Raw genomic sequence first — 26,406 nt, forward strand, 5'->3', positions numbered from 1 at the left:
TCTTCAGAGACTAGTCAATTAACAATTAATAGAGCAGTGCAACATTACCCTAACTAACAATAAATAAACAATAGAAAAATGACAAATATTGACAGTGTCCATGAGTGACCAGGAGAGTGCAGGTGTGAAGTGTTTTTAAAGTATGTGTAACGTGTGTTGACAATATTGCACATAAGCATATATTGCACATTATATTGCACAGAGAGAGCATTATTATTATTGCACATGGTTGCAACCTTTATATGTCACAGCACAGTGTATGTTGAACAGTCTGACAGCACTGGAGTAAGAGCTGTCCCTAAATCTTGTGGTGCGTGTGTGGATTGTCCGAAAACTGGTTAACAGACAGGAAACAGCGAGTAGTTATTAGAAGCACAATGTCACAGTGGGCCTGCGTTCATAGTGGGGTACCGCATGGATCAATTTTAGGACCACTATTGTTCCTAATTTACATTAATGATATTGATACCAATACATACAGTAAACTGGTTAAATTTGCAGACAACACCAAGGTGGGTGGTGTAGCAGATACTGATCTAGCAGCATAAAGGCTACGACGGGATCTTGATTTAATTAACGACTGAGCTGATATCTGGCAGATGAAATTTAACACAGATAAATGTAAGGTAATTCATGCAGGGAGCAAAAAATATAAAGTACAGATATTTTATGGGTTTCACTGAAATAAAGGCAGCTGATTATGAGAAAGACCTTGGTGTGTATGTTGATGCTTCCATGTCCCACTCTCGCCAGTGTGGGGAAGCATTTAAAAAGGCCAATAGGATGTTAGGTTACATCTCTAGGTGTTTGGAGTTTAAGTCAAGGAAGGTGATGCTACGATTATACAATTCCTTGGTAAGACCCCACCTAGAATATTGTGTGCAGGTTTGGTCACCATACCTTAAAAAGGACATTGCAAGGGTGCGATGCAGGGCTACAAGAATGATTCCTGGTCTTAGAGGATTGTGTTATGAGAAGAGGTTAGCTGAGCTGAATCTGTTCAGCCTCGAGCAAAGGAGACTAAAGGGGGACATGATCCAGGTATCTAAGCTAATAACAGGTCTGGGTGCTGTTCAGCCAAATGGTTACTTCAATATTAGTTTAAATACTAGAACTCATGGCCATAAGTGGAAATTAGTGGGAGAACATTTTAAAATGAATTTGAGGAAGCACTTCTTTACACAGCTTGTAGCGCAAGCTGAAACCCTGGGGTCCTTTAAATCAGAGCTAGATAAGATTTGAACAACTCTGAGCTATTAGTTAAGTTCTCCCCAAACAAGCTTGATAGGCCGATGGCCTCCTCTCATTTGTGAACTTCTGTTCTTATGTGGTGGACATCCCGGCTCTCCTGAGATGTTGAGGAAGTGAAGGCGTTGGTGGGCCTTTTTGGTCCACTTGAGGTTATTGCTGAAGGTGACCCCGAAGGAACCTGAAGCTGCTGACCATCACCACAGCATCTCCTCCGGTATAGATGGGGGCATGAGCCGCATCCCGAAATCCACGAGCAGCTCCTTAGTTCTGCTGAAATTGAGAGAGAGATTGTTCTCCTGACACCACTCTGCCAGCAGTCTCACCTCCTCTCTGTAGGCCATATCATTGTCAGCATTCAGGTTCATGATGGTCATCAGCAATCTGCTGTCATCAGCAATCATAAAAGATTACAGCCCTGATTCGGTTTTGTTTCCCAATTTACAAACAACATTAACGTTCCCCCAATGGTACAAAAATGTTCCTCACAGTCCATTTCTGCAACTTAAATTAGACTAAATAGTACATTTACCTACAGTTAGGGTACAATTGGCAGACGCTTAAGGGTACGCACTAGTGACAAGTAATTGTATCCGCAAAGGTACAAACTGGTACTTTTTTGGCAGTGTGGAATCAGGACTTATACAGATAAGAAACGAGAGGAGGCCATTCGGCCCATCGAGCTCGATGGTATTATCCCCAACTAGCTGTCCAAACCCGCAGTCAATCTGGACATTGCTGCGTCCAATTTCTTGTAATTCCTCATTCTTTTAATCACCTTTCACCTCTGAATCGAACACAAACTATCCATAATTCACCATTTCTTCCTGAGATGGATTACTGGGATTCACTGTTTCCTTTCTGGACCATTAAGTCAGAAATTCTACACAGCCCTGACATCACCAAGACGATGGTTAGTAACTGTGCATGCTAATAGAGGGTTTTGCGATTCCTATTTTTGGAGCATTCATCTTCTGTGAATAAGGAATTGTTTACACTCTGTGTAAAGGGTCATTCCTCCTCCAGTAATTTCCAAGAGAATGGAGTAATCATACCTTTTCTGCCCCAACACCAAATAAATGACTGGGTAAGCGATTACTCATATCACCTCGCTCTCCCGTTTTTCCTCCATAATCATGTGACGGCCCTGTGTCGTGTTTCAGTAGGCAGACTGTACTTTAGAACACCCTACCACCAGGAAGTACAGGCCACGGTAACACTCTAGCGGTGCCCTCACATGAATTAAGTCCCCCAGTTTCTTCCCCAGTGCTTGTCCCCCCCCCACCCCTAATTCTTCATGGAATTGCAGAGTTCGACTGAATCCCAAAGTTACAGCCATCAGAAGGCACATTAGTGTGGTATGGAGGTTTGCCTACGTCGTTTATGTCGTCTGTCACAATTCTGAACAAGCTAGTTGAAATATCACGGAAGAGTGGACTTCGTTATTAGAGAAGCCTTTGAAATCGGCCCAGCCATTACTGAAACACTTCTAATGTTTTGCTTATGTGTATCCAGCTGGATCTAAGGGTCTCCAAGACCATATTTAGAAGCAGAGAAAGGGAAGTACCAAGATCTCCCCCACGAGCTGTCAGGTCAGTGCCAGGCTGAGAGGCCCCTTGTCCTCAGGAGCCAGGGCTGTGAATCTGTGCCATGTGCACACAGGTACAGCACCAGTCCTGAGTGCTGCACATATCTGACCCTGAGCTCTGCACAACCCCAGGCACAGATGAGAGAGCAGGATGAAGCATGGGCCTCTGGGCTTCATCATGGTGACACGTGTTTAACCTTGTCTTGAGCCCGCAAGCTTGGATGGGGAAGCACTGCACCAGGGCACAGTCACACCTCAGGTGACAGTACGGCGACACATTGTCACGCCTTATGGTACAGCTGTACTCTGTCACACCTCAGTGTATGGTTCAGTTATACTATGGCCCACCTCAGAGTATGGTACTGCTATACTACAGTACACCGCAGAGTAAGGTATAACTATTCTCTGTCACACCTCAGTGCACGGTATAGCTATAGTACAGTACATCACACATCAGAGTATGGTACAGATATACTACAATACCACGCAGAGTATGGTACGACTATTCTCTGTCACATCTCAGTGCACGGTATAGCTATAGTACAGTACATCACACATCAGAGTATGGTACAGATATACTACAATACCACGCAGAGTATGGTACGACTATTCTCTGTCACACCTCAGTGCACAATACAGCCATACTACATCACACCACAGAGTACAATACAGCTATACCCTGTTACATCTCAGTATAAACTAAATAAGGCTGTTGGGCAAACAAATATACAGAGGCTGGACAATGAAACTGAAACACAGGTCAAAATGGTGTTTTAGGTTTCACAGCTATATATACACAACCTGGTGGCCAATCTTCACTGACTACACATTCCATCAGTAAGAGCAGAGTGTGAAGGTTGAATTAGCAGAGCAATAACACTGCTGTACATAAAATATTACAAAATAATGGGAGACATATTGGAGTTCAAAAGATGACAAATTGTTGGTACACAGCTTGCTGGTGCATCTGTGAGCAGGTCAGCAAATCTCTGGGAATTTATCGAGAGCCACGGTGCCCAGGAAATTGTCCTAAGGGACGTCCGGGTTCTAACCTGGATTGTTTCCAAAAAATATAAAACCTCAGCTGCCCAACTCAGTGCAGAATTAATGCGCACCTCAACTTTCCTGTTTCCACCAAAACTGTTCATCAGGAGCTCCACAGGGTCGATATTCATGGTCGGGCTGCTATAGCCAAACCTTTGGTCTCTCGGGCCAAAGACAAACGTTGGTTTCAATGGTGCTAGCAATGCAAATATTGGGCCGTGGGCAATGTGAGACATGCATTGTTCTCTGATGAGTCCACCTTCACTGTCTTTCCCACATCAGGGAGAGTGACGGTGTGGAAAAGCCCCAAAGAGGCTTATCACCTGGACTGTTGTACCCAAAATGCAGCACGGGGGTGGATCAGTGATGGTTTGGGCTGCAATATCATGGCATTCCGTATCATCACTATTTGATCTAAATGAGTCCATGTCTGCCAAGTACTACTGAACCATTCAGGAGGACAATGTTTACCCAGTGGTTCAAACATTGTACCCTGAAAGTGGTGCCATGTATCAGGATGGTAATGCACCAATACACACGGCAAGACTGGTGACAGAGTGGTTTGATGAACATGAAAGTTGAACATCTCCCATGGCCCGCACAGTCACCAGATGTGGTCTGCAGATGTATTTTGGCTGGTTTTGGAGGAGCGAGTCAGGAAGCGTTTTCCTCCACCAGCATCATGTCATGACCTGACCACTGTTCTGCGAGAGGAATTGGCTCAAAATCCCTCTGGCCACAGTGCAGGATGTGTGCCTGTTATTGCTAGATGAATTGATGCTGTATTGGAGGCCCTACACCATACTAATAAATTATTGTGGTCTAAAACCAGGGGTTTCAGTTCCATTGGCCAGCCACTCTATCATTGTGTTGGTTGGGCGGTGATCACATGGTATGACATCACTAATGTCCCCCACAAATAAGGACAGCTGTGTGAGACCTTTAGTTGACTTCTCCTGTTCGATGTTGCAGCGCACTGTGAGGGAACAGGGAGGTGACACACTGTTTTGCAAGGAATTCGTGGGAAAGGCAGCACGGTGGTGGTGGGGGGGGGGGGGGGGGGGTGTCCCTTTTGTTTTGGGTTCTCATGTCTTGCTAGTTTTTAAAGTCATGCAGGCAAATCAGCAAACCTTCAAAGAGTAGCAAATATTGTGCAAAGTGGTGTTTATCTCTTCAGAGTGTGCAAATATGGAACAGACATTTCACCAGAGGGTACTATAGTAAGCCAGCAAAGTCAGCTAGTCCTTACAAAGATCTGTATCTGTATACCCTGTATATTCATTCCTCACACAGTGTTTGTAGACATCCTACATCATCTGCAGGGGATCACTTTACCTCAATCGTAGCTGAAGCATATTAAGGGCCAGCATTTTTGCTGGCCGTCCGTCTGTAAACTAATTTTCCCTTTATGGAGCTATTTTGAGCTCGTAGGCATTATTTAGTTCTCAGTGGAACTTGGGAAGAAAAAAAAACTGTATGTTTCCCCGGAGGAATGTTTCCAGGATTTGTGCCAGCGTGGACATAAATAAAAATACCTAAAATCGTGACGCAGGAATTTTTTTTTCCCCCGATGATTTTCAAGAGAGCTGTTTACGGGGAAAGGCTGGCGAGTTTTAGCGATGTCGGTCTCGGGATAAAAAACGAGCTGCAAAAAACAATGTTTGCACTGTCCTTTATTATTGTAAGAATAAAAATCTATATCTGTATCGCTTTGACTCTCTGTGCATGTTCCCTTCCCCGACGTGTCTTTTTATCCCCACCATTTCTACGATCTTTTTTTTGACATTTTTATAACATTCGCCACTTATTTCTACTTCTTCCCACTTGGGTGCAGCCCTGGGATGTCCCCTCTTGGTTTGCTGAAAGCTCTGCAGTGTCACCGGCGCTGGCAGGGGGAGATAAATGGGCTTACAGGAAATGGGGAATATGTTTAGACTCATATCGGGGGACCTGTTTCTATGCGGAGTCCCGCACTTCATCACCCCTGCCATCCCCGGTGCAGGGCGGTAATCTCCTTCTCTTTCGCTGATGGAATAGCATCCTCACTAGTGGCACTGATTTTTATGACCAGAGAGCTGCGTATCCCTGTTATTTTGTCGTTTTAATATTGGGAACGTCCATAATTAAAAAAAACAAAACGACATTTATACATAGATTTTTGTCACCGCTAGTGAATGGATAAGCAATGAAAAATAATCACCCATCCATCCAACTTCCAAAACCACTTCTAATAGGTCATAGTGCAGGTGACACCTTGAATGGAACACAGATCCATCCTAATTCACACACTACTACACGCTATTAATTAAAATAATTACCACTAATAATTATGATGCTAAGGATGCATCTAATACTAAGTTAACATGATAGCTTGAATGCGAGTCAAAGGGATCATTTTTCAAATTTTTATTACCCCCTTAATACCACCTTTTCTTCAAATGTTCAAATGTTCCATACCATTACTGCATCAGACCTCTGAAGGGTCCATTCCCAGTTTGCTACTTGGAAAGTGCCATTCAGTGTAAACTTGGGAAGATCTTGGTCCCTCCCCAAGAGTCCCAATCTAAGTCCCTGAGTGGCCAGAGCAGTGGGGGCCAGGGTAACGGCTGTCGGCCAACAGCTGCAAGGGATGACAGGGGCACAGAGAGGGACTGAGGGACAGAGAGATACAGAGAGGAACTGAGGGACAGAGAGATACAGAGAGGAACTGAGGGACAGAGAGATACAGAGAGGAACTGAGGGACAGTGAGATACAGAGAGAAACTGAGGGACAGAGAGATACAGAGAGAAACTGAGGGACAGAGAGATACAGAGAGAAACTGAGGGACAGAGAGATACAGAGAGGAACTGAGGGACAGAGAGATACAGAGAGGAACTGAGAGGCAGAGAGAGTGAGAGACACAGAGAGAGTAAGAACCTAAGATACAGGCAGATCCTAGGATGCACTGAGATTATGACCCTGAGACACACAGGGACAGATCTGTTGTGACTACAACGGCTGCGACTCAGGGTGAGGACCCTCCTCTGAGTCCGGTGGCACCAGCGATGCTGTGGACAGGCAGCCAAACCACCTGGGCTAGTGTTCCACAGCTTGTGGTGTCACGCAAGGCAGCAGAGCCCGGGAAGTGACAAGGAGTCACCCACAGGGGACCAGGAACCAGCACGGGCCAGGTACGGCTTCTGGTGGACCACGTTAACAGATCCATCACCCTCTGCTGAATACAGGTAGGAATAAATCTGTTTTTTACAGGTAAACAATACATTATAGTATATGTGACTAATTCATTAATCAATCCTTCCAAAAGGATGACTTTGAATAGCTCTCCCATACATACATACCTCTGATCAGCTCAAGATACCTCCAAATGTATATTTACTTTATCACTAATTAGTCAATATTAGTTTACAGAATAAAAAAAAAAATCAAATATTGTGGAAAATGATTACATTTTGATTATATCAGTATAGCCTTCAGTCTCCTTTCTGCATCTGTGTGACAGAACAGCAGTGTTGGGGAAATTACTCACAAAAATAAACCATTAAAGACAGAGGTAGAAAGTTCAGGTCCAGAGAATACAAATCCAGACCAAGGTTTTGTTTCAACCAACCAGTTGAGTATAAAGAGTCACAGTCACAGAGTACAAAACTAGTTTGTTGAAATAAAACCTTGGGCTGGATTTTTACTTTCTGGACCTGAACTTTCCACCTCTGTCTTTAATGGAATACTTTTGTTAGTAAGTTAGAAAGTTCCCCACACTGTAGAACAGGTGACGATCCGTGTGACTGGCACACTAGCATGTGGCATCGTCATTTGTAAGCAGTTTCCCCGCCATCTGAGGCAGCCTGCAGTGGCACATGAAAGAAAGTCAAATGAATTTCAACCAATCAGCCATCAGGCCTTCCCCACCAATCCTACTTCACACAACTGTGGAAAAAGTCAATGAGGTTACCTTCTCTCTCACAACCAAAGCCAGGGTGCTCAGTTCATCTTCTGGCAGTTTTAGATCGAGTGCATTTTTAATTTAGATCAAGAGTGTCCAATCATATCCAGAAAGGGCCATTTTGTATGCACATTTTCACTGCAACTCCCTAATTACAGTACTAATTAGAGGACTGATTGTCTGAAGAGTTCTCACGCCTGGGTTTGAACAGCTGACCTGAAGGTTATCCCAAAAACCTGCACACACACTGGCCCTTTAAGGATAAGACTGGCCACCCTGATTTAGATGAACTGCATATTTCTTATATAAATCACACACACTATTAGTCAAAAGTTTTTGCACGCACTGATATTTTCTAATTTCCATGTTACTCATTTATTAAACATACACTCAATATTCTTTGTTGACAAATAAATTTACAGTATGTTCACCATTTGAGAACCTTTATTAGCAGGACAATTTCATATCTTTCATTCATTTAGCAGTTACTTTAGCAGTTACAAAAGCAGAGGAAGTTTAAGGCATTCTTTCTATAAGGGACATTAAATACTGCTCTGTTACATAGGATGAAAGTTAACTAGTGCATTTAAAGTTAAATGACAGCCTAGAATGTGACTATGTCATCACCACATAACCAGTTAATAGGATGTCAGACATGCACTGTTACATACTCTTTCCGTGGTATAAAGGAAACTTATTTTATTTGATACATATTTTCATTTATAGTTGTTCATTCAACTTTCCAGTGCTTAACAAGAATTAAAAAAATCTGCAGTTTTTGAAATAAATGGAAAAGTGTTTAAAAACCTGCACTGTGCAAAAACTTTTGACTGGTCGTGTATTTGACTGAACTGGTAAAGGCAGCCAATGCACAGATTCCCAAGGCCTCTAATGGTCCATGACAACCTACCTGGCTAAAGAAGTAGCAACTCCTTTGGTAACTGGGGTATCAATCAACACGGCAGTTATTTATGGTCTGTTTTTATTATGTTTCATTCCTGCTCCCGACATGTTTTTACATATAGTATGTATATGATTCATAAGTAAAAATACAAAGCATACAAAATACGATGCATATATATTTAATATTTTATCCCTTGATGTGTAAAAATCTCTCGACCAGTCAAATCAAGACTGGGTTGTGACCAGGGGCGGATTAACGCACAGGCTAGATATGGCTTAAGCCTAGGGGCCCCACGTGTGCCTGCCTGCAAGGGGGCCCCCATTGGCGCGGAGGGGGGCGGGGTTGGGGGGCCCACAGACTACTGTAGCCTAGGGGCCTCTGTGCACCTTAATCCGCCCCTGGTTGTGACTTACAGCAAAACTCAGAAATATGTTTTGACTATAGTGTTATTTTATACGTAAGTATTATATGTATATATATATATAATATTTTTTCAAGAATTTCCCCCTGGAATCAACAAAGTTTATCTAACCTAACCTAATCTAATCTAATATATATAAATACACATTTTCATTGCAAAGTCAAAAAAATTACATCACAATTCTGTGCAAAATCTACGGGAAATATATGGAAGGTTAACTTCAGTCCAGAAGAGGTGACCCTAATATATTTTGAGAACAGGATGCCTCCTTCACTAGCTATTAAGACTCAGTCATCCCCGTTGATACTAAACCGAACACACGTTGTAATGTGGGAGATCCCATTACATATATACAGAGCACAACAGCTATACCATAAAAGCTATACCTACGTATGTAAACATTTTTAAATATTGAAATGCCACATATATAAGGTCAATTTTGTTTATATAGTATTTTTACAGCCAGATTCATATGCCTCTGTGTGGTAAAACTAGCAGTGATGTGATTTATTCCCAATGACCATTAGCAAATTAACGTGACACTTCCTGTCAGCTTGGCCCTGTTTCTCCCGCTGCTCTTCACCGCTGTTCCTTTTGTCCATTTCTCTGCCCTAATTTGGTCACCGCAGCCAGTCGACAGAGTCCCCCCACAAGCGAAACTGCTCTTCTCTCAGCCCCCCCCAGCCCCTAGATGAGGGGTGGTCATTCTGAAGTTGCCTCAAAGGCTTATTGAAGGACTTCATAATTATCGTTTAGTGCCATTCAGTCTCTGAGTGGCAGTTTGCTCGCTAAGGTCATTTGCATTTAATGTCATCCATTATAACCCTTCACTAAACAGTACAGCTGAGGGCTGCACTGACTTTTTTAAAACATGTATAGATAATACACACCAGAGTGGACTCTGCTTGACCGTGGTATACTTGAGTAAAGCTCTTAAACATGATTGCAATAAAAAATTTATGGGAACCCTTTACTTGAGAGGACACAAGTAACTTAGTAACTCAGTAACTACTCAAGTACAAACCATGAATAAAAATAGTAACTGCATGAAATACATGAACCGCCGTGACTGATTAATGATGAACGGGCCCCTATCTGGGTGTCCGGGCAGTTTTTCAAAAATTGGCAGTTTGTCCAGGTTTAGATCTGCAAGTCATATGAGCCTGTTTTGCAAGTTACAGTGGAGCCAAGTGAAGGAAAAGCCACTCAGTATCATCACACGGTGTCTGCACGGCTCGTGCACACGGTTACGACATGCACATCCCTACGTGTCACGCTGCTCACGAGTGACATCAGCTTCCAGAAACCTTTTGGCACTTTGACACTATATTTTTGTTTTCGTGTCAACAGTGAATCGCGTCGTTTGCTTGAAGTTTAACAAACTTTAGCTTAGTGTTTTGTTATTTTTGTTGACAAAGACTCCTTTGACAAATGTTCTTTTCACAGGGTGGGTAGGGAAAACTTCATTAATATTCCTGAGAGATGCTCAACGTGATTGGGCGGTGAACGTCAAAACTCATTAATATTCTGATGCCTGGACGCATCTTCTTGTTCATCTTTCCAAATATGATAGTTCTACACCTGCCTTACAGTAAACAAATGTAATTGCATTACCATGGGAGACAGTTTTTTTGTTCTGTCATAGACACACACTGTATATATTACAGAGGATTATACAGTTACTTGAAGCTTGGCTGTTGTAATTGGAATGAATGAATTAGTTGATTAATTCACGTTGCTTAAACCTGCATTTAATTCCTCTGTCAAATGTGTCTGTGATGTAGACAGAAGCGGGGTCACGTCACCATGGAGCCCTCCTCCTCCTTCTCGTCTGGAAACACAACAGCCAGACCCGCCAGCAACACCTCCCAGCTGCCCTCAGATCCGTCCTTTCTGAAGAAGCTGGCCCACCTGGATGAGGGCCTCTACAACGACTTCTACAGCGTGTGGATCGCCCTGGTGGTCATCAACATGCTGATCTTCGTGGTGGGCCTGGTCCTGAACAGCCTTGCCCTGTATGTCTTCTGCCTGCGCACCAAGCCCAAGACCACCTCGGTGGTGTACACCATCAACCTGGTGGTGACGGATCTGCTGGTGGGCTTGTCGTTGCCCACGCGCATCATCCTGTACTACAGTGGGGGGAAATGCCATGTCTGCTCCTATGTGCACATCTTCAGCTACTTCGTGAACATGTACTGCAGCATCCTGTTCCTCACCAGCATCTGCGTGGACCGCTACCTGGCCATCGTGCAGCTGGAGGCCTCCCGTAAGTGGAGGAGCCCCGGCGTGGCTAAAGCTATCAGCGCCTGCATCTGGCTCTTTGCCTTCGTGGTGACCTACTCCTCCCTGACCACTGCCCTCAAGCAGGGAGCCTGCTGCCTGTCCAAGCTCTTTGCGCTCACTGTCTTCGAGTTCTTCCTGCCACTGGTGGTCATCGCAGTGTTCACTGCGCGCATCACCTGCGCCCTGGCCGGGCCGCGCCTCATGCAGCAGAGCCGCGAGCGCCGGATGCGGGCGGTGCAGCTGCTGCTCACCGTGCTGGTCATCTTCACCGTCTGCTTCACGCCCTTCCACGTGCGTCAGGTGTTGGTGTACTTCTACCCGGACATGCCGCACCATGTCATCGTCTACCATGCCACTGTCACCCTCAGCAGCCTCAACAGCTGCATGGACCCGGTTGTCTACTGCTTCGTCACCAACAACTTCCGCTCCACGATGAGGGCCATCTTCCGCAAGGCGGAGCCTGAGCACACCAGCGGTGACGTCATCAGCATGCAGCGCAGCTCCCGGGGGTCTAGGGGCTCGGGGCGGCTCACCAGCTGCCGACGCCCACGGCCTGAAGCTGACGGAGCAGAATGCCCCCCAACAGGGCAGCCTACCTGCCTGAAAGACTGGACCAATTTAGGGCTGGACTTTGGCAGTGTAGCTACGCTGTGCACATCTGTACAGACTGCCAGTGAAGGGGGGGGGGTGCAATTTGGGTTTGGGGGGGCACAGGCCTCATATTCCTGTATAGTCGATTCTCGCACATGCAGACCAAAAATTTTTTTTTACAAATTTTGCAATTGGATCTCAGATTCTATGCTTTTTTTATTTGATCATGTGTCAATGAAAGAGTGGAGAGTATCTCATAATGAAGTCCCTTTTTAAAAGTGATCTGGGATTATGGGGTCTGAAATGGAAGATTTTTAACAGCTGTAATGATGAAGTCAGATAGTTGGTTAAGAGGGTTATATACATTCATTCTAAAGTTAGGCTTATGTACATTAACTACTATAAAATGTGTAATAGGTACTGCATTGTATTGCATTGTTGTGTTTGCTCTAAAAATAATGTAGGCTGTTAAATAATTACATTATGGGAATTTACCAGCCAGTCACGTGACACCTCTTAGACGATACATTGAGGACTTGAGGAGAGACCTTGGGAATTTGCGACTACGTCACAGTAACCGAAAGCAGCTATAGGGTCATGGTTATATTAATGTTAATTCTGAAGTAGCCCAGTCCATCCTAGTAGGAGAGAGGCCTTTTGCCACTCTGCACCGTTAATGAACATAGATAATTTAGAATGTCAAAAAATAATAGCGAGTATGTTTTCAACATCATTAAATGTGGCTCCTTCTTATCCACGTGTTCTTCAGTCGTAGCTGCATTGTTGAACATTTCAGTGCTTGTGTAATAATGTTTATGTACATTTCTGCACAATGCTTATTAAATAAAGCTAAATAAATAAACACTATATTCTTAAAATTTATTTTAATTTCTATTGTGTTGTTTATCGTGGAAGGTATCCTGAGTGTAATCTCACCCACACATGCGGATGCACACGGTTAACACAATCTAGGTTTTTTCCATATCTATCGTAAATTCTCCAGCGTCTGATGTCTCCCCGTTTATGGAAGGTTTACACAACTGCAGCCATCGGGTCTTAAAAGTAAAAGCCGCAGCCTCACAATATCTGCTGTAGTGTATCCGACTTCCTGCGGTCATCACTGTTAAACAATGAAAACGACCTCAGTTTACTATGCAGACTTGAACATGGCATCTATAATGTAAACATTTTCAGTTTGTTTAAAATATTTTTCCGCTAAGTGCAATGAGAATGGACGGTACGTATCCGGTACCTTAAGAGTGCGCTTATCGATTTGCAGATAGACAGATATAGATTACATATGTCCAGGGGCGTAGCACCAAATTCTGGGCCCTATGCACAAACAGTGCCCATGCCCCCCTCCCCCTCAAAAAAAAAACAAAAAACAGCCTAATCACACAAGACTTCACTGGAATTTGGTTTTATTTGTAGAATGATTAAAAGCTATGACAGGATGTCACCAAAGGTAGCCTAACATCATAGGCCTGCATGAAAATTGAACACTTTTGAAACGGTGAAACGGTTTCACCGCTGCATTGTTCAAATTACCATGCAAATGCGATTTCAATACGCGGAAGTACGGCTGTTTACAATGTGAATAGCGATCTTCACGCGAAGGCGGTACTACACGCCCCCCATGCAGGTAAAACAAATAAAGGTGACATGGTTTACTTTTTGTCGATTTAACCTAATTTTAAAAACTTTAAATAACTCCGAAAATGGACATCTTGGAAAGAAGACAGATTACAGATTTAGCCAGCGTTTTTTCCCATGATTCTACACAAACATTTCAGTGAGATATAAACTGAAATAGACAAGAAAGATGCGCGGCATCGTCGAACCTAGGGGGTTAAGCAAAAAAAAAAAATTTGACTTATCTAGACTAAATCTATGTGTAATTTCGCGGTGGTATTGAAGTGTTTAATAATAATAGTTCATCTAATGTAGGCTATTTGCTTTCACATTTGGGCTCACCTTTCTTGGGGGAAAAGTTTGTAAGCAGTTGCTTTCCCTCATTTTTTTTTTGTTTCTTTCCTGCCTCACTTTTCTTTCCTGAAAACCGGATTTAGCTTTCTTTGGCATCATCTTCCAGCACGGATTCAGCAGAATGACCGCTAAATTAAATGCGCCTAGTTAAAAAGCCCGGTAAAGACTAAACCATCGCAAGGGGTGAGGGTGCTTTTCCTCAGGCACTGTAAGCTAGGACACAATTCAATCTGTCAACCGATTTATTTTCCCACAAAAATTACATTTACATTAGTTAGCAACATTTATTGTGATCTTTGAATAATATTAATATATTTAAAGAAAAATAAAATTCCAGATTCCTTAGGGGCCCTCCCCCCACACGGGGCCCTGGTAACTCAGTCCCCTTTTTCCCCCCACTACGACGCCCCTGCATATGTCCTTTGCGCCTCAGAAAGAAATAAATCGGCCATTTGTTAGATAAATTCTCTTTTTTCTTATATTACAAAAATATGAAAGTACTCACAGTTACAAACAAACAGGGAACTCCCATTGCTTTAATTGTACTGTAAGAAGGGCACGGAGCCATGCATGCGGGGCTTTTAAAAGTGTGCGGTTAAATTAAAGGTCAATTTTGTGCTAAAATCATGTTTGTTTGTTTTTTTATTGGTATCTCTGACCAGAAATGAATTTCTCGAGAGGATCTGTGAATTACTATATATTTTAATGCATTTTCACGGGGACGTTACGAATGAATAAGCAAGAATATTAATTGTAGCCATTTTGATGGATTTTTAGTTTCATTTACATGTTACGTTTTAAAAAAAATCAAGTGTAACTTAAACAAGCGATGTACAATACCCATATCAAATAAAAATAACTTTTTGATCATTTTTTTAGTTTGTTTTGTATTGTTTTCAAGTGGCAAAACAACGTACATAACGACAAATGTATATATTGCATCTTTAAGATGGTGATTAAAAATACATATGATACATTATATAAGATAACATATACTAATATACAGAGTATCTTATTCAGAACATCCGTACCTGACAGGGCTCCACCTCCTCTGATTCTGATTTAACCCCCTCAGTACAAGCTAATCCAGTCGTCGCGCAGCTGGATTTCATATTGTACTTATAAATATAACCACTAGATGGTGGTATAATACTAGATTAAGTAGCATATTTGAGTCGGTGGTTCTGAAGGAATGGAGTTTGAATGTTACATTAGATATCAAGGATAAACATCTAAATTGCCACTACTGTCATGTGAGAACGACCTTGACCAGAATTACCAATGAAAAATACAGAAGAGTGGTGTTTCTTTTCATATCCGCTATAATTGCCCGACTGTATGTGACAATAAACAGGAACTGTCACCGATAATGGTCTTATCAGCAACTTTAGCAAGAAGGTGCATAAATGTACCGTAACCGACCCATGTAATGGTAATGTCGCAGCTGCTGTTACCTTGGTCTTTGCGGTGCTGTTATGTGGTAAATGACATTTAGCAAGGCTCCAAGATCGTATAGTTTGGCTTTTAAATGGCATTATTAAACTTTAAATACTCTGCGATGAACAATAGGTCTTTCTTCTCCTTTTGGCAAAGCACCAAAAATGACTCTTACGATTCTTTAAGCTAACCATGTGACTGGAATAAAGCGGTATATTAGCTGCTAATCTACTGAGATCTGTAGCACATTAATTAAAAAGTAAATCAAGTCTGCTGAGCAGAGCCATGGTAATACATTCTGATAATGAAACATTTTTCACGGAGGGGACAACTTTAAACCTCTTGGGTTAATATTACCATTATGTTTTTAATTCAAGAGAAAACACAGTTTGTTTCTGACAGTGTGTGGTGCATATTTCAGTTTCTCATTTATAACAGATGTATTGTGCCACATGAATACCGCAATTTATCCACAACCACTGTCTATAGTTTAATAGAATCATCATCTAAAGTCAACCTGATCTTCCATTTGGCCATATTTAAATGTAATGTAAAAAAATATAGTATGTATTCTGTTTTACAAAGTTGACGGTCCAGATATAGATGGAGATGGACGGGTTAGTGCTTTGGCCTGTGTGCTACCATGTCCTGACCTTCATTAGCCTGTTGGGTGTGAAAGTAAGGAGACACTGACCTTAGAGATAATTGTCCACTTGACATAAAGACTAACCCAGTTTGGAGGGATGCCAGACTGAGCTCCTGGAACGCTCAGGCATCCCAGAGTCAGGACCTCACCAGTACACTGACTTCCCGTCTATTCAAATACTCCTCTGACTGAAGAAAGGACCATTCTCTTGTGACACGAACATTTAGAGTTTGGTCCCTTTTGTTCCTCTGTACTTAGAGTAGCTATTGTTTTGTGAATCACTTGAACAAGTAGAATTTTTTTTTCACAGATATATGGGGACCATGTGTGTGTGTGTGTGTGTGTGTGTGTGTGTGTGCAATGAAACAGCACCTTCCACTCCACAGTTTCCTCTGGAAAAACTAACAAAAGGAAACAAGAACGTCATTCATTCTGGAAGAGTAAGTTGTCATGTAATACTGGCTAGTCCTGAATAATACAGAAATACTATCTATCTATCTATCTATCTATCTATCTATCTATCTATCTCAGGCATAACATTTAAACCACTGACAGGTGAAGTAAATAACATTCATTACCTCATTGCGATGACACCGGTGAAAGGTGCAATTATATATTAGGCAAGTGAACAGTCAGTTCTTGAAGTTGATTGTTGGCAGCAGGGAAAATGGGGGAAAACATTGGGGCCAAATTCAGCTTACTGCTGCATATAGGGCTGCGTAGCTGAAGACCGGTCAGAGTGAGCATGTGAGTGTCAGAACTGGGCTATGGAGCAATGGAAGAAGGTGACCTGGTCAGATGAGTCATGCTTTCTGTTACATTATGTGGACGTCTGGGCGCACCATGTGCGTCGGTCTGCACCATGCAGGATGTCCTATGCGAAGAAGGCAAGTGGGCCGAGGCAGTGTGATGCTCTGGGTGATGTTCTGCTGGGAATCTTTGGGTCCTGGCATCCATGTGGATGTTACTTTGACATATAGACCAACCACCTACCTAAACATTCTTGCAGACCAAGCGCACCCCTTCACGGCAACAGTATGCAATCCATGGAGGTCCCACCTTGCAACTTACAGGTCTTAAATGCTCACACGTACACATGTTTAAATCAATTTAATTTTGCCAGCATCTTTTCAGCACGTGTAATATGAGAGCAAAAGTGTGTTCTCATATGTCTTTATAATTTTGTGATCTGAATTTTTGTGGTTCTGTTAAATGTTAGGCCTCGTGGCAGAATCATTACTGACTCTTGATATGAAAATTAATTGTGTAACATGACAAAATACACTGAACTAATATTTGAAATGTCAAAGAAAAATATTTCTCAACAAACTGTGTTTTATAAAATTTAATCCACTAATCATCTACGATAGGACACATGAAAAGCTTTTATATGCGCATGTCTTCTTGGGTAGGTAGGTTGTTTATCTGTTTGTTAGAACGACCCCTCTCTGTAGGATTTGTCCCTCTCGGTCCCTTTAAATCTTAAAGCCCACCCCTATATTTAAATCAGCATGCATCCGTCAGCGGAAGCGGTGCGTTTATTTCCGACAGAAATATCTTTTTAAAGGAGAAGTACAGCGGATCATCTGCAAGGCGTCCCGGAGGATCGTCTTAATGCACCAAAACACGTCTGGAAAGGCGTTGAAAACTGAGGCATTATCCACAGTCACCTAGCCTCAGAGACTTAAGTCACTACAGAAGGAGGACGTCAGGTAAGCATTATTTAATTTTACATATATTTCTTTTTTTATTCCTTTAATTTTCTTTTAATATAGTGGTGTTTTGGATGTGTTTGCCTTTTCCTGTCGGGACTTTAATATTTCATCGCTGCAAATATGCAGTAGTATATTTTACTACCTTCTATCTCGGTATTAGCTGATGGCTCACAGATCATATATTGCACGTATGGTTGTCTATGGCACTTAGAGCTTAGTATAACATTATATCTGTAAGAAAGCTTGAAATCCCACATTTTCAATGCATCATCCGAATATCCCCGTAAACTGGCGAATGCCGACAAACGTGCCACATTGCATTTTGGAATTAATCGGCGCAACAGTCCTTGGAAGTTGGAGGCTATAATCTTTATACGGGAACGCGAGGCACCGAGCGATGCTCTCAAATTACAGGTGCACGACTCGCTAAGGGGACTGTGCATTGCTGTGTGCTCGTGTACGCGCAAGGAAAGGGGGCTGCAAAATAAGCATTTCCACGATGAAATACACTGAAAACAAGCAGAATTATAAAGGGCACGCGGGCACCTCGCGATCCGATTCCCCGCGGTGCTGCTTCAGCCGGCGTCTTGTGTTAATAAAAAAAATATATATATAGAAAAACAACTTGGCACGGTTGTCCTGAGAATGGCGCTGATCAGTCTGTATAACACAACGGATCATGTGTGCATCTACTCCATATGTACCTTTATAATACCCGGCAAATATCATATACGTTAACTGCTTAAAGTAAAGCTGTCTTAAGTGCTTTTTAAAAAATAAATAAATAAATAAATAAATCCGACATTTTTTGTATATTAAATAATACAAACGCAGCAGCTGCAGTTCAGTGTTCGTTTCGCACCTTCTTGTTTGTAAACCTGGGGGGAATCAACCCAAGCTTAGACAGGGGGTTCTTGTTGATCGTTTGTGGTCGCAGCCTCGGAAGGTTAAATTACGGGACTATAACCTTAATGTTGGGTCCTGCACTCCTGCTTATGTAAAACCGACCCGGACAGCGCTGTTTCAAATGACACTTGCTAGTGTAACTGCTGGTCCGAGTCCCTTAATTTTACGCGTTTGTAACGCTGGACCTTATTTTGTGTCGCATGTGTGGATCATTTAGTTATTCCCGTGAATGAAAGTTTATGGGACATAAAGCAAGCGGGCATCGCTTGATGATGATGATACGGGCCTCCTCACTGGGAATTATGTAACTGCATGTAGGGGATGGTGGCTGCGCTGCGTCGGCATCTGCATTGTAGCGATGGATGCATTTAAAATGCACGCGTGACATCCTGCCTAATACAGATAATATTGCTTCTGATTCCCGATCTAATTCATTAATTGATATGACGACATACTTTTACAGGTTTGATAATGAATGAAAACAAAATGAAACACTCATTTTGATTCTTGGAGGTGACGTGTTTATTAATAGTAATAAATGATGCCTACTATTATTATTTATCCTACTGGTAATAATTATGAATAGCTTCGAGGAGATGCGCCAGGTTCGGCGGAGCGGTCCGGATCCTGCTTACAGCTGCACTGCGGGGAAATGCCCTATTTCATCAGCGTCGTTGACATGTTCACTAACATCGCCGGCATAAACGCGATTAAACTTAGTATCGAGATTGGTTTTTAACCGTTTCGTTTACTTTTTGAAAGAAGGAAGTTATTCAGTTGCCCTTTCTGTTGTTTTTTATTATTTTATATTATTTTTATTTTCTATCACTTTTTCTGGTGTGTGTGTGTGTGTGTGTGTGTGTGCGTGTGCGATTATGTTTATATTACATTGTGGGGAACATTTGGTCCCCACAACGTGATTAAAAGCCTGTTATTTTGACGTTGTCAACCATTTTCAGGTCCCCACAAAGATCTGCGAATGCAGTCAAAAAACGTATTTTGTTTGGTCACTTGGGTTAAGGTCGTCATGTTGGGATTAGAGTTTTCCCCATGGAAATGAATGGAGGGTCCCCACAAATATATAATTACAAACCTGTGTGTGTGAGAGAGAGAGAGAGAGAGAGAGAGAGTGAGTGTGTTTGTGTGGGTGAAGGGGCTTGCGCAGCATTGCAAATACTTGAGGTGTTACACGGGGTAAAGCTGTTTGCTTAAACTGTCTTCGTTTGACCTTTACAGGTGCCAAGGGTGCTGCCCTGTTGAAGTGGAACTAGGCGTACAGCAGCTTTCTAATCTGCTGCTGAATGAAGTCAGCAGATATTTATGAAGCATTCGCGGCCCTTTGGTGAGTTGTTAAACTACGCTTGTTTTTAGTCAGAGAATCTGCAGTGGACATATTTTTTTCCCCCAGTGTATGGTTGAATCAAGCTGGTTGAAACTCAAATCAGTTTAGAGCGATCCAGAACAAGCACTTTATAAGTTAGAATTCCCCCTAGATGCCCACACAGCCTTGAAATGATAAAATGGTTACAAGAAATGTTTATGCTGTGTAAAGGTATTTTATAACTTGAAACATCACTGGGTGTTTCAGGAAGATGGTCTCTGTTGTAACACGATGCACACAATGACTCCAGCACAAAACACTGATGATATGTCCAAGTTGTCCAAGAAGATGTATGATTAACTGAAAAATTTTAATATAAATAAAACTATCAAACCTGTGCATTTTACTGATAGCTCTCGCCTTATCTGTAGCTTTTAGCTTGTCATGGCTTCCTGTCGGGATTGTATTGGGGTGACCCTGGACTTTGGGGTGACCCTGGACTTTGGGGTCCCCCACGGTAAATTTCCCGGGGGGGTGTCCCATGATAACTTTTGTCAGTTGATACATTTTGCTCACCTTGTGATGATGCTGCAGTGGATCCCATCCATGACAAGCATGCATCCATTTAAAAAAAATCCGAAATCATCCCTAAATTTACAGTATGTAGCCGCTGACATCATGCAGGCTCACACCTCATGCCGAGAGTTTCTGGTCACCCAGTCACATGTTTACTCCCTGCCTACTAGCGACTTTCGCTAATCCCGCTAATTTCTGCTTGTGTATTTTCTGAACAAACAGTTTAGCTTTTCTAAGCATGTGATTATTTATTCTTTCCCCCCCCCCCCCCCCCCCCACCTTGCTGACATGGCAGAAACACGGTCCCAGCTCGGTCTGGATCTGTTTCTGCTGTCACACTGGAAACGAAACCATCACTTCCCATTAGCGCCTGCGGCTGCTGGATGCTAACGCCGCATCAGCTGATTGTCGACTTGCATAAGGAGCGTTGCAGGGCACGTGAGGCCCATGTGAGCCCTGGCGGCTCGATCGCAGATGTCAGGGGCAGCTGTGAATTGTTCGAGACGTCTCTCTCGAGGGCCGCAGGTGACGGGATGGTTGAGTCGGACTGATGGTGGAAAGGCCGCGCATCCGTATGTCCGGACGCAGACTGCCCTGGGGTAGTCTCGGTAAAAGCCCCGCAGTGGACCCTAAGCTGTCCCCTGCGTAACCCTTTCCGATAAAATCGCCAGACACGCTAATAAGCGCCATTCATCCCTGCCATGTTCCGCCTGCCAAATTTGCTGAATAAAGTCCGTACGATTACAGAGCCGGCGAGTCTCACCTGTTCAGAGACGCGTCCCTTAATTACAGCGCACCTCTGTTTCGTAACAGAGGAGCCCATTACTGAGGAATGCTAATTCTGCCCTATTAACCCCCATCCCATGCTCCAGGCCACCATGAGACTGCGGTGATTACCTGTTGGCACAGGGTCCATCTCGGCGACACCGCCGGGCCCCGATCCATGGAAATGTGTTTCACTTGACATCTCGTGTCTTTGCAACGTGTCTGCAAATATGCAGAATCATTTGTTCCCCCCCCCCCTAAGCTTTGCAACCCCCCCCCCTTCCCTGTTCTGTTTGATATTTAAAGTGCTGCCCCCACCCCCCCAATGCAGTGCTAATAATAGCCCATTTGAAGAGGGAGCCCTTTCAGCGCCCATTGAAGATCCCCTGGCATTGGGTCTCCACATCCCGCACCCGGAGAGGGACACTGGGCTCAGTCGCTCTCTGGCTTTAGGCTGGACAGGGCCACGCAGGTGTTTCTGCAGTAGGAGCTCAGTGGCGCCCCCATAAGGACCTCCTTGATGACTGGGCAGCTCTTATTTCTGCAGCTTTTCAAAGTAATACCAACTGTTAACAGTCTGACTTTGCTGCTGCTGTCTCCACCTTGGTTTGCCTGTTCTCTCATCCATCTGTCTTGCAAGTGCTTATTTTGAGCAGGGTTTGGGGGCGGGGGGGGGAGGGTGGGTTTGGGATGACACATTATGGGAATGTTAGAGATGCCAGTTAGCTTGGCTGTATGTTTTTGGGCTGTGGGAGGAAGCGCATACGAGGCAGAGAACAAGCAAACTCCACACACAGAGCAGGGGGCAGGAATGGACCCCCCCCAATCCTGGAGATGTGAGGCGACCGTGCTGCCCGCAGAGTCTATCGTTGGGTGATGACTTGTTCTCCACCGGACGGACGCGGGTGCGAGTCACACTAGGAAATGAAGGTTGACATTCCCAGTGCAGAATCTTCATGGAGCTGTAGTGTGTCTCTGCAGACTGGGCCAGAGCTGGTGGCACATGGTGAAGGCGGAGCTACAGGAGGCGGGGGAGCCCCCCCCCCCCTCCACCACTGGGGTTTTTCCATTTGAGAACCTCTCTCTCCGTACAAGCCAAAACTGAAATAGAGCCTTTAAACCGCAAGTCATTCGCAGGCAACTTGTGTGCTGACCAGGTTTCCTGGATTTTTGGTTTTGGTCTCAGCAGTTAGGGTGTGCGTGCTTGCGTGCCGGTCTTTGCATGCACGAATTTGTGGGTGTTTGATTTATCGGACAAAATTCTATTTTTTCCCCCCTGCCCCAGTTTTCCCTCTTTGACTTGGCTCCAAACTAAGACCAAGTATTTTTCTCCAGAATAGCACATCAGCGGGATTGGTTAGTTAGTTGCTAACGGTAACCAGTTCATATTGTATTCCCATTGTTTTCACTATGTAGGTCTGGGGGGGGGGGTGGAGCGTGGAGCCTATCCCAGGCAGCACTGGGCACAAGGCTGGGGTGCAACCTGGACAGGATGCCAGTCCATCACAGGGCACACACGCAGTTATAATCCATGGGCAAATTGGAGATGCCAGTTAGCTGAACTACAAGTCTTTGGAGTGCAGGATGGAACTGAAGCCCCTGGATGAGGGGAGAACATGCAGACTTTGCGCACACAGCAGAGGTGGGATTTGGAGCTTTTCCACCAGCAGTTGCTACTTCCTGAGCCCCCTGTGACATCACCATGAGCCTTTTGCGGTAAAAAGCTCTCATTGTGTCTAAATGTGCAGGCAGGTCCCTCAGCTCAGCGACGGCTCCGATCGGACGCCTGAGTCACTCATTTAGGCGTCTTCACTGTTACGCACGGACCCTCAGCCCCCTTTACTCAGCACAGCCCGCTGTGACTCTCTTACCTGAGAAATGTCATGGGTACCAGCACTGTTGAAGTAAATCCATCTTACCAAAAGCGTGCAGATGCATGACATGCCAGCATGTTGGACTTTTGTGGCGGGATCAAACGGCAGTAAGAACATAAGCTTGGTGGACGGAAATGCCCTGAATCCAGTCCATAAGCTGCCTGCTTTAGGCGTGCAGCTGTGACACCACCTTTGGATGGGTTCTGCCAGCGCCCCCTGCTGTTGACTTCCCTTCTCTCCCTTGGCGTCCTACTCGTCTGGTTTGGCGTTCCGGTTTTGAATTTCTTGGCTATACTTTTGGATTTGATTTGGTGATTCAGTTCCTCACCTTTGTTGGTTTTGAGCTGGTTCTGCCTCTCCCACATACCTCACGGTCAGTGGCAGTACTGGTGTCAGAGCTGAACACTCAGAAGCTCACCAACGAGGCAGGAGAGGACAGGGAGTCCGAAAACCTGGCCAACAAATCCGTGTGCGGTCTGAGGTGTGGCCGTTTGCCTCTGTCGGTGTACCTTGCTTATAACGTTATTTACTAGCTCTGTCCCGTTGCCGTGATACCGACCCCTCCTGGGACAACATCTGGCTGGTTTTGTAATCGATCATTATCTCTGTTGATGATAGTGCAGGCGGAGATAAACAAATAAACCTGGCATTAGAGAAATCGGCATATTTGGGTTGTAACGAAATCGCCGACAGATGCCATCAGCTCATGCATGGCTGATGCGCAGTGTCACCCTTTGCGTTTCCCGTCTGCACTCAGGTCCTTGCAAACCAGGGATGTCATTTCAGGCCACATCGTCACTCAGAAGCAGCATAGTTGAACCGCGTGGTGTCACGCCGCATCATCAGACACCTCGCTGGATCGGAACTTTCTAGAGAACAAGTGGAATTTCCAGGAAATTCTATCCATGTTGAGTCCAGCCCTGCAAAATATTTTTAGTTTCCTTTTTTTTTTTTTTTTAGGTAGCTTATTCAGTATAAATCTTAATGTTAGTAATATTAAAATTTCTGTCTCCTTCTCCGGAGTGAATTTCGGGAAGCCGACCCAGTAATGCCAAATGAACGTGTCGTGGCATTTGTACTGCTGTGACTCTCCAGCTGGTCCTAGCCACTGTGGGGTGCTCTTTGTATGTCATTAAATGTCACATGATGGGGGATAAGTGACACCATGGGTACATCCATGTCACCCTCAAACCAAAAGTCATCGCACAACAAAGAACTTTTGTTATATTTCCACAACTCATTAAGTCTAAAGTCTACTGAAACTTATCTGGTGGACTGAGTGAGATTCAGAAAATTGCTCTTCATTCAGCCTACGGTTTTGGTGGGGGGGGGGGCACCGCGCATTATGGTACTTCCCCCCTTTGGCAGGAAGCACGTCAGTTGGGTTAACTCAAAGGCTTTATGTTTCATTCTTACGGTAACAATCGTGACAGGGGTGAGCCATGTCAGCCTGACAGGTCTGTGATGATCCTGCTCAGAGTGACCCCCCCGCCCCCCCCGGGCACAAAGCTCTATCAGCCCTATAAATAACCTTCAGCCCTGGCATCCAGCTTCACGCTTCACACAGTGTCTGTCTGTCACTATGTGCTGGGGAAACTGTCCAGGCTGGCTAGACCCGACCCCCTACCTCTCACCTGCAGTGGGGGGGGGGGATTTCTAAAGCAGCCCCTCGACCAGGTGACCCCCACCCCCAAGAAACCACTAAACCAAAGGCGCATGTTTGCAATTTGTAAATGAGATTAGACGTCACTGTATAATGCAAGTATAGCTGCAGTGAAATGGGTTAAGAACAGCGACATGGTGTTCAGTACCTGGGGTTTGTGCGTGTTAAGGACATTTTAGCATTGTTAAGCTGAGACCGACTTCTGTCATTGGCTGCTGAGAGGTCCCTCGCTGGCAGGCGTGCTTAAAATTGTTTGTACCACTTATGAAATGATTAATGACATCGTGGGTTTCGTGACCTGGTACCAAGGCGCACGCTGTCGCCCCCCTACTGCCAAGCTGAGTCCCTCTCTTATGCTCTCTGAGAGGGGTGTGTGTAATTCTATAAGTCTAAAATGGGCCCCAGCCAGTATCGGCAACTTTGTCTGACCTCGGCCGGAATGGGTCATGTGATGCCAGTCATGTCAGTGGCAGTAAACGGGGCACCTGATGCAAACCGTGCCGTGCCAGGGCCGTGAGCCGTTCTCCTGTTCCCGGGGCAAATTGACCTATTGTTCCGTGTGAAATGCCAGCCCTCGCACCTCCTCGCCCCCACCCCAAACCCGAGCCGCCTCCTGGCACGTCTGGAACAGTCCGAGGAGTAGGGTTACGGCGGAGCGCGGCTGAGGAGGGCGCGGACAGCCGCGTTGCGTAACTAGCGCCTCCGATGGCTGCTAAATATAAAGTGGAGCCTTTTATAATGGGGCTGTAAGTCGGCCTGGGGGGGAACAATGATGAGCGGCTCAGTGACCTGTCGTAGTTGTAGTTAATATTTGGAGGCAGTTTTTGTTGCTTGGTGATTTTTGGTAACGTGGGTAAAAAATTTCCTAGTTTCGCATTCCGATAAGGTGCAGTAGGACGGGGGGGGGGGGACGCAGTGCGCAGACCTCATGTACAACGGATTCATTGTGTCCTCTTCACATTGGCTGCGAGGTTTTTTTTGTTTTTTTTTCTTTGCTGTAACTGGGCATGTTTAACCAACCCCCCCCCCCCCCCCAACACACACACGGTAGTAACCACAGATCAGGAAGTGCCTGTTGTCAACGGCAACCCTATGCTGGAACAGATCCAGCTTGTGGATTTGGAGGGTGACTAAGCTATTTACAGTAATTGGGCCTGGGTTCATTGTGTGAGGACCTGCCCGCATGTGTCCCCCTGTCCAGCGCGGCCTGGCTGTCCCACCCGTGCGCTTGTTTTTAAGTCTGATGTGTCCTTCAAAATCCTAAGATGCTAAGATTTCATGCACAAACACCCCGGCCCAGTTTTGCGCTGATGCAATTTGGCAGTTATGCTTGCAAATAGTTATACAGATTATTGAAATGCCTTCTGGTTGCTGACAAAGCTGCAGGTGTTGTCCCTAAATTAAGTCATGTACTGTGCATAATTCACTATCCAACACATGTGATTCCTCTCTGTGCGTCAGGCTTTGAGCCTGATCAAGAACTCCATGTACTGGTCA

General features: G+C 44.4%; 2 protein-coding genes across 3 annotated transcripts in view; both read left to right on the forward strand.

Moving 5' to 3' along the window:
* The first annotated feature begins 6,388 nt into the window (after positions 1–6,388).
* On the forward strand, positions 6,389–12,902 carry LOC111843946 (G-protein coupled receptor 20). Of its 2 annotated transcripts, none has more exons than XM_023811956.2 (2): positions 6,389–7,105; positions 10,931–12,902. In XM_023811956.2, the coding sequence occupies exon 2, from the start codon at positions 10,953–10,955 to the stop codon at positions 12,294–12,296; it is 1,344 nt and encodes a 447-aa protein (XP_023667724.2). In that variant the 5' UTR covers positions 6,389–7,105; positions 10,931–10,952; the 3' UTR covers positions 12,297–12,902. The 2 variants fall into 2 exon arrangements, with proteins under 2 accessions (XP_023667724.2, XP_023667725.2); XM_023811957.2 differs by having other exon boundaries at positions 6,389–7,051.
* A 743-nt stretch (positions 12,903–13,645) lies between these two features.
* slc45a4a (solute carrier family 45 member 4a) overlaps positions 13,646–26,406 on the forward strand; it is a 41,608-nt gene continuing 28,847 nt past the window's right edge. Inside the window, exons 1-3 of the mRNA XM_023811954.2 lie at positions 13,646–13,662; positions 17,657–17,801; positions 19,947–20,052. The gene's annotated coding sequence lies outside the window, so the exon portion shown is untranslated. The remainder of the gene's footprint in view (positions 13,663–17,656; positions 17,802–19,946; positions 20,053–26,406) is intronic.

Source organism: Paramormyrops kingsleyae, chromosome 23, assembly GCF_048594095.1.
Source record: "Paramormyrops kingsleyae isolate MSU_618 chromosome 23, PKINGS_0.4, whole genome shotgun sequence".
Classification (NCBI taxonomy): domain Eukaryota; kingdom Metazoa; phylum Chordata; class Actinopteri; order Osteoglossiformes; family Mormyridae; genus Paramormyrops; species Paramormyrops kingsleyae.

Coding starts and splice junctions, on each gene's coding strand:
- LOC111843946 (XM_023811956.2), top strand. CDS start 10,953: ATGGAGCCCTCCTCCTCCTTCTCGTCTGGAAACACAACAGCCAGACCC.